General features: G+C 41.9%; 2 protein-coding genes across 2 annotated transcripts; one reads left to right on the top strand and one right to left on the bottom strand.

The window, feature by feature from the left end:
* Window positions 1-309: 309 nt before the first annotated feature.
* LOC148017960 (membrane protein PM19L-like) lies at window positions 310-2,368 on the top strand. The gene is made up of 4 exons (XM_087662206.1): window positions 310-622; window positions 1,337-1,553; window positions 1,746-1,791; window positions 1,930-2,368. The coding sequence occupies exons 1-4, from the start codon at window positions 502-504 to the stop codon at window positions 2,071-2,073; spliced, it is 528 nt and encodes a 175-aa protein (XP_087518332.1). The 5' UTR covers window positions 310-501; the 3' UTR covers window positions 2,074-2,368.
* A 1,890-nt stretch (window positions 2,369-4,258) lies between these two features.
* Window positions 4,259-6,424, bottom strand: LOC148017959 (uncharacterized). Its single transcript, XM_087661531.1, has one exon. The coding sequence runs from the start codon at window positions 6,422-6,424 to the stop codon at window positions 4,259-4,261; it is 2,166 nt and encodes a 721-aa protein (XP_087517657.1).
* Between the last annotated feature and the right edge of the window lie 2,320 nt (window positions 6,425-8,744).

The raw sequence follows: 8,744 nt of genomic DNA, 5'->3' as shown, positions 1-8,744 counted from the left end.
CCGGAGTCCAAATCTAGTTCACGTGAAACCCACAAGCGTCGTGTTTTGAAGGCCCCACCAAACAGATCAGGAATCAGGATACATCATCGGCAGTTTTGATGGGCAAAAGTACTGTTCGAGGGACAAAACAAAACAACCTCTAGGCTCTTCTCCTCACCAGACACGTGCGGCTTGCCACTTTTATTTACGTGGGGTCGGGGGCAGGGCGCACAAGCAACTGACTCATCTGCCACGTGGGAGGCAGCTGGCGCTATTCAAGTTGACGAAGCCACACGTGTGGGGCGGGGAGTGGGGGCTTTTATATCGTTGGGGTTCTTGGACTGTTGTAATCTGCGGAAGAAGAAGACGAAGAAGGAGCAGCAGAAGAAGAAGAAGATCGAACAGAATACACGCAGCCTGGAGGAGCCTAGCTGAAATTGAATATTATACTCAGAGAGAGAGAGAGAGAGATTCGTAAAGGACTTCAATCCCAATCTCTGTGTTTAATTCGTTCTTCCAAGAATGGCTGGCGCAGCTGGTAAAGCAATGGTGGCACCCCTGGCCCTTCTTAATTTCTGCATGTACGCGGTCGTGCTAGGCATCGCTGGATGGGGTCTCAACAGAACAATGGATCATGAAGCCGGTATGGTCGCCATGGTTAATTAAATGTCAGCTTGATTTAGCTGGTCTTGCTTCCTTTCGCAGCAAGAAGTATATGCCCGGCTGCATGCATATTTCACATGCTTGCTAAGTTGCCGAGTTATTGCCTTCGTTAATTGGCTGAAATCTGCATGCTACCTGACAAGTCAGCGGGTTCTTGCCTTACGGGCTAGCAAAATTAGCGGTTGGTTAATTCAAAGCACGTAATTTACATGCTAGTTTTGCTAGGCGGTTCTTGTCTTTCTTGAGCAGCTGCAAGGATGGCCTCCTTTCTGTAGCAATCCTCGCTTCTTTGCCGTGATTTAACAGGACTGAGGTTTGATTTATCGTCTGTGTAGTCTCATGAATTTAAGAGCGCGATTCTTGTCTTACTTGAGCAGCAGCAAGAATGGCGTTTTTATCTTGCTTGTAGTGAACTGTGATTCGTCATCTGGGTAGCACCGAGAAGCCTCTCTATGCCCTAGTTTAATCTGTATGGCTCTTGCATGAATTTAGGACCAAGACATGGCTAGCGGACACCTCTGTGCCCTGGTTTAGCAGCAGTGGACTGCGATCGGTCATCTGTGTCGATCTTGCATGAAAGTAGGAGTAAAGAAATGGTTACCAGAAGTCCCTATGCATGTGCAGTTAGCACTAAGCAAGGTATTAATGGTGGTATAATATGATGATGCTGACGGTGGCGATGGCGATTGTGCAGCCACGGGAATGGATGCGGCTCGAGCTGCTTCTTTTGCGACGGGGTTCGGGAACCGGGCCACCTTGTACCTCCTCATCTTCTCGCTCATCGCGGGAGTGGTAGGTGTGGCATCCGCGTTGGCAGGGTTGATTCACGTGGCCCTGTGGCGCACCGAGAGCCTCTCCGGAGCCGCTTCCACCGCTCTCGTCGCTTGGCTCCTAACCTTACTCGCATTCGGGTACAACACGGTTTATTCACGTCATCATCAAGATCCGCATCATCATCTTGTTTCCATGCTTTTTAATCCCCCTTCCTGACCAGCACTACACTATCGTCTTCATGCAGCTTGATTTGCGGCCTCGTCTACCATGCTATTTACCTTGTCCTCTAACCCGTTTGTCTGTGTATTTTTGGTGTTTTGACTCGCTAGGTTGGCGTGCAAGGAGATTCACTCGACTCGCAGAGATCGTAGACTGGTGAGTCGGGCAGGGTGAACCATAATGTTTTGATCTTATACGATCTAAGTGAATCATAATGCTTTGTTTGTTTCATTTGATGCACTTTTGTCTTTAAGATCTTGATTTGTCTGACTATGAAGTTAATGGATGTAACAGAAATGCTTGGAGTCGTTTACAATTATCCTGGCCTTCTTCCAACTGGTATATGTGATAATGTTGCATGCAGCGCTCTTCACCGGCAGACACGCTCCACGTGACCCTGCCTATGGGGAGCCACAGATGAAAACGACCGCTGCCTGAGCGGTCTGAGCACGATCGCGGCATCTGCATGATCGCCGACGAAAATCTCGCCGTGTAGATACCAACAGTTCCGTCGTCAGCAGCAGTAGCATCAGGGGGTGTGTAGTAATCTTCATCGTTATGCACTATTAGCTTTGGCTCCTTAATTACCCTCATCATAGATCACATTACCTTCTGTCTTCGTGTTCCCTCTGTAAAAAAACATTCGTATTGTAGCGTTCCCGAATTGTATTGTAGCTTTTCTTGATTTGTACCTTTTGTTTCCCTCCTAATGGCATTCTTGTGTTTTGAGTTTCCTGACTTGTCTTAAGGCGTGGATGTTTAAGCTGGTTTGTGTCGCCATTGGGATTGTTTTACGCATTATTCTAAGGTGTAGTGCGTCGGATGTTGCGCTCGTATCATGCCATTTTGAATCATAGCTGGGACGGAGGCTTTGCATTCTCCAATCTAGCTTGTGCGGTTATTAGACATCAGCGTGCACAATACTTTTAATTTTTTGTATTAGGAGAATTAATCGTTGTGTTGTTTAACCGTTTGTTGAGTTAAATGGCATCGAATCAACTCTTAATAATCGAGTCTCGGATCTTCCAATTATATTTGTCAAACGTGGAACCGCAATAGGACAGATGAATCACGAGAGGGCTCTGCCGTGAGCCACACTGCCACCTGTATGTGGATAAGCACTACGATCAGGCCCGGCGCGTGAACTGTGCCTAGCATCCTCTGACGTGTTTTGGCCGCCAGGGCCATCCACTTGGGGAGATAATGCGGTGTCAGTTTGGAGATCTTTTTGACACGTGGAATTGAGAAACCACCCTGTTTTGAGACACGTCAGTTTCCCTGCCTGGTTTTAAAATTTATCCGGTGGGGAAGCGATGAGAGCTATGGGCTCAAGACTCGAGTCCGTGTGCGATCCCGAAAATTATTTTTACACATTCAGATCCGTCCTTGTTTGGAAATTTGAATCAAATTTTCGGATCCTTGGGAAATTGAATGTTTTTGAAATTTGGCTTTCCTGAAACTGGAAGCCAGCTCTGTGGGATGAAACATGGTGCGCTCAGAATTTCCGGCCCCCGGGCCTTTGACACTGGCGCGGCGTCAGGCGTTCTGTCATCGAATCAGATCAACGGAATTATATAATGTGGAGTGGACTGTGTGGGACCAGTGTTCGGGAAAATTTTTTTTTTGAGCCTAACATAGATCCTTCTTCTCTTAACCTAAGGCGGTTTCATAAATTTTGAACCTTATAAAACCTTTACATTCTAAATCGAATCGGCCCAATTCCCTTGATTCTACAAATTGAATCGGTCAAATTCCTTTTTAAATCTTTAATGAAAGGATAATCATTTTTTTTCTATTATTTGAAAATGTTTTTATCTCAAAGTTTTTCTTGGAATTTGTTCAATTACTTCTCTTATACCTTAGAAATGAAAACCCTTATTATCATTAGTAACTTGATCTACATTACATATCTAAAATTTAAATAGATAAAAACAAATGTATGCAAGTTGTTTCTATGTCTCTTAGTGGGTCTATGCCATATGGCCTCAGAGAAGTATACACATTATAGGCACAAAGATAAAGAGAACGTTAAAAAAAATAGAAACCCAAAAAGAAAAGAAGTTAACTATTAAAAGCATAGAATAAACAAAAAGAAAAAAAACTAGCATAAAAGATAACATAATAAAATATAAGCAAAACAAAAAATAAAAAAGTTTAGAAAAAGTCAAACACAATTTATAAAAAGCAATCATGATAAAAAAGAAAAAAAACTTAAGCAAAACAAAAAATAAAAAAGTTTAGAAAAAGTCAAAACACTTTTTATTAAAAGCAATCATGATACAAAAAGAAAAAAAAACTAACATAAAAGAGAACATAATGAAATACAACCAACATTATAAACAAAAAAGTTCAAGTACATTTTATAAAAGCAAGCATGATCTAAAAACAAATTGAAAGATTTTTATTCAAAAGATAGAAGCAAGCAAGGGAAAAATAAGTTTAACATAGGAAAATGATTAAGAGTCAAAAGAATCAAAACAACAAAAGTGCAAATAATGCATAGTGACTTCAAAATCATCATAGGCCATAAAAAATCAATTGCTCTTATTAATATGCAAATTTATTGCAAAATCAATGAACAAATTCCTTGTGTTGTGTATAAATGGCGATGTGTTTTTTCAGCTCATAAGTCCATACTCTCAATGAACTCTATATCAGTGAACTTAGAAGGCCCTTCAATAAAGATTTTCATTAATGCATCTAAACTCTTAATCTCCAAACGATTATGAAGCTTACTCTTTATCACAGTTCGAGCACTAAAACCTCTCTCACAAATAGCAATGCTCGAACATTGAACGAGAGCTACTTGACAAAGAGTAAGAATATTCGGATAAGTATCCCTCCACATACTATTGCAAGCAAGTGTTGAAGTTATTTCTAACAATGTGAATCGTATCCAATCTCTAGAAGCTTGATGCTTAAAATTTCTAAATTCTTTCTTAAACTCGTCAACTTCTATCATTGCAGGGAATTCTTCTATATTTAGCTTTTTAGGAAAACCATAATATGAAGTTAATTGATCTATCTCTTGGGTTCCATAGTTTTTTAAGGCCTTCTCATGTATTGGATGTTGTGCAGGCACAAGTATTTTTAAACAATTAAGTATAGAATTATCTTGAAATCGAGAATTCAAGTTACTTACCACTGAATTGGCAAAAGCAACTTGAAATTCTAAGGCCCTGTTAAAGTCTTCTCCATTAATTTTACGTTTTAAATCATGCTCATAAAATTTCTTCCCATGCAAAGCACCTCTTAATGTATATAAATATCCTTTTTCAGGCCCATAGTCTGGAAGGATATCATATCCATATACTCCAATAGTTAATGCATTCACATCAACAGGAGGACAATCAATGTAATATTGTGTTATGGATACAATTTCGTTCTTTATAAGACTATCTATAGTGGTGACATCTACAAAGTCTTTTTGAAACATTTGGCTTAGTGTTGTTAAACCTCTCAAAATATCAGCTAAGAAATGTAAGCAATAAACACACTCAAACTCAACCAATTCTTCATAAATATGCAATGCCTCTCTTTTAGTGATATCAAGTATTGCATCTAAAGACTTACACACTCTACTAATAGCTCTATATCTACTTAACCATCTCACATCAAAAGTATGCTCAAGTCGAAGAATGGGACATGCCAAATCTTGTTGCATAGCTTGCAACCCTTCTAATCTCTTCGTGCTAACATTAAAATGCGAAGCTATAGCATTAATAAGTTTTTCTAGCTTTTTGCAATAAGGCATCTCTTTTGCTACACTAGATATTGCAAGGGCACTACGATGGGCAACACAATGAATTGATGTTAAAAATGGATTAACGTGTTTTTTCAATAAGGCCTGGACACCATTCTCCTTTCCTACCATTGTGGAACATCCATCAGACCCAAATGCAACAAATCTAGATAAATCTAGCTTACATTTCTTTAGCTCTTTAATAATAGCCTCAAACAAAGATCTTGCAGTGCCATCATGCACACGTATGATACCATAAAAGCTTGTTTTAGGAACACAATCAGCCTCAAGATATGATAAATAAATAACCATATGTCCATGTGAGGAGATATCATTTGACTCATCAATTAAAACACCAAACCATGGACTAGTTGAAACCTTTTCTATTGTACTTTTCATAAGAGACGATGCCATGCAAAAAATCATTTCAGCACATGCCTTATCATCATTATAAAGACTAGTAGTGTATGGTGCATGGCAATCTTGCAATAAGCTTATCATGTCAGGAAACACAGAAAATGGCAAATTTTGCTTTGCAATCAAATATGCCGTTCTAAATAATGAAAGTAATGCCTCATCTTTTACTTCTCTTATTTTTTTAACACTCTTTTCAATTGATTCTTTTCCTTCGAGTAAAATAGCTTGCATAGCAAACTTATGACATGATGTGCGAACATGGGATTTTAAGTTGCTAATTTTAAAATTTATAGATCCCCCTTTTGAATATGCACTATGTGGATGAGGATATTTCAAACAAAATTTACAAAACATTTTTACTTCATCTCTATCATAAACAAGCCATTTAAATTGGTCTAGCCAATCCTCTTGAAAAAGTAAGCGTCCTTCTTTTTTCCTTTCAAATTCAGCCCTTTCTTCAAGTGACATGTTATCGAATGATTCATTTGAAGATAACACATTAATTGAAGTTGAGCCCCCAATATTATCCGTATTTTCTTTTAACTTTTTAGAAGGATGCTTGGCTATGTTTTCAATCCCAACCCATGCAAGAAGGTTTCCTTGTCTCTTATCTTTCAATTTAGGTGCCATTCTCAAAGTTAAAAAGAGTGGTTGCGATCTTACCGTGTTTTTTATAATCGTTGAAATTTTCTACCTTTTGTTAGGCATTCGTTTCCTTTGAAAATCTAAGCTCCTCCAACAGCCAGCCTCTATCTTCAAACTACAATGTCTCACAAAGCTTTTTAACCTATTAACAACCACATAGCAAAATAAAAATAAAAATTAGTACTAATATTTTGCCTTTAAGCTTTCACTTACACACATATACACAGTGCACACAATGCACATTGCACACGTATGTCACACACACACACACACACACATACACATACACACACACACACACACACTCTCTCTCTCTATATATATATGTGTGTGTGTGTGTGTGTGTGTGTGTGTGTGTGTGTGTCTATGGTTGACAAAGCAAGTGCTCCTACGAGCTTTGTTGGCCATACTAAGTACTTTCCATCAGACTTCGGAGTATTATCAAATTATGATTGATCGTGTAAACTTAGAACTACCACCTCTCACCTTTCTTTGCTATTTTGAATCACTCATTATTTGTTAAATATGATTCTCACCTTCACGAGTTAGCCTTCAGGACGTCGCGACTCGCAGCGGGAGCCTGGAGGTTGCAGCGGCGCAGCCTGGAGGTCGCAACGTCGGGCAGGAGTGTGGACTCTGGAGGTCGCAGGGGCGAAGCCCCAGGAGGCTGGAGGTTGCAGCCCCAAGAGGCAGCAGCCCCAGGCGGTGTGGAGATCGCCTGGAGTCCTGGACGGTGGAGACTCGAGTCGAGGCCCTGGACGGTGGACTCTGGAGACGTGGTTCGTGGAGTCGAGGCCCCAGGGGCTAGGAGGCGGCACTGCGGCAGCCCCAGGAGGCGTGGTCACTGGTGACTGGTCCGTGGAAAGTCAAGGCCCCAGGAGGCGGGCCGCGGTAGCCTGGATAGTGGACACTGGACAGTGCTGAGTGGACGCCGGACGGGTCAAGACTCAACCGTCACACCGTCACGGCGTCACGCGTGATGCTGAGACTCGGAGAGTCGAGGCTTTGGACCGTCAAGTTTCAACGGTCATGGTGGACAGTCCGACAGTGGACTCGTGGAGTCTGGACTCTCAGCTCTGAGCCTTGAGGCGGGCCGCGGCAATCTGAGGAGGCGGGAGCCTGCCACCTGGACGCCGGACGGTGCTAGGTGGAGTCACGGACTCACGAGTGTCCACTGTCTGGACTCTGAAGACTGAGAGGCAGGCCGCAGCCTGCAGGCTGGCCGCTCGGCGCTGGCGGCTGGAGGTCCTGGAGGCTGGGGCAGCCGGGCAGCCCCAGTGGGGCTAGGACTCGAGAGTCGAGAGGCACTGAGGCAGCTTGGAGGAAGTTCAGGAATCCGACTTGAACTTCTGAAGGCTGAAGGCTGAGACTCGTCACTCGAGAGGCAGCCTGGGCCCTGCAGGAAGTTCCGTCGTCCGACCTGAAGCCTGAGAGTCGAGAGGCTGTGCAGTGTGCAGTCACCAACGTGAACTTTGAAGTTCTTCTGGATTCTGGATTCTGGAATGATGAATTTGCTGAGTGCCCAGGGCTGAGGGCCACGCATCTTTTGAAGACTGAAAGTTTGCATTGTGCACTGCAGTCTGCAACTTTGCATGTGCCATGATCAATGATGAAGTTATGAACATTGAAGTTTTGAACTCTCGAGTCTCCACTTGGCACTCTCTCTCCAATTTACTGACAGTAGTCAGCAGCAGCCAGCTTTAATTATAATTAAGGCTAAGTTTTAAAACGTTTAAAGTTTAAACTTTAACTTGAGTCTTGACCAATGACAAGTCACAACTTACAAGGGACACTACTAAGTTCTAACTAGTCACTACTAACTAGTGCTATTAGCTAAGTGAGTCGTGACTACTAACTACTAACTAGTTACTTAAATATTAATATAATATATATATATTATATTATTAAAAAATCCTTTTTCATTTATATTTAGAAAGATCTTATCCTTCTACTTTAATCATGAGAAGGATATTCTCCTTCTATGATAAAGATGAACTGGCCTAAATCCTTTTCGCATGTATTTTTCACAAGTAGACAATTCCTCCTCAGATTGAATCGAGCAAGTTTTCTCCTAAAATGAACCGGCCCTAGGATGAAGCGAACCCGCCTTTTCCCGAACACTGTGTGGGACTGTGGACAGTGGGCGTGTGGAATGATCTAGAATCTAGACTGGACTGGTAGCTTTCACGCAGCACATTCTCGATGGCAGGAACCAAAAACCTTTTAACACCAAAATTTTGGGGGGGGGGGGGGGGGGGCGGGGGATTTTGAATCGAATTACACGTCATTTTTTATAACAAAAATT

The sequence above is a fragment of the Lygodium microphyllum genome, chromosome 21 (assembly GCF_053477565.2).
Source record: "Lygodium microphyllum isolate KBCC chromosome 21, Lygodium_microphyllum_v1.1.10, whole genome shotgun sequence".
NCBI lineage: Eukaryota > Viridiplantae > Streptophyta > Polypodiopsida > Schizaeales > Lygodiaceae > Lygodium > Lygodium microphyllum.
This window is presented reverse-complemented; position numbering and strand designations above follow the sequence as displayed.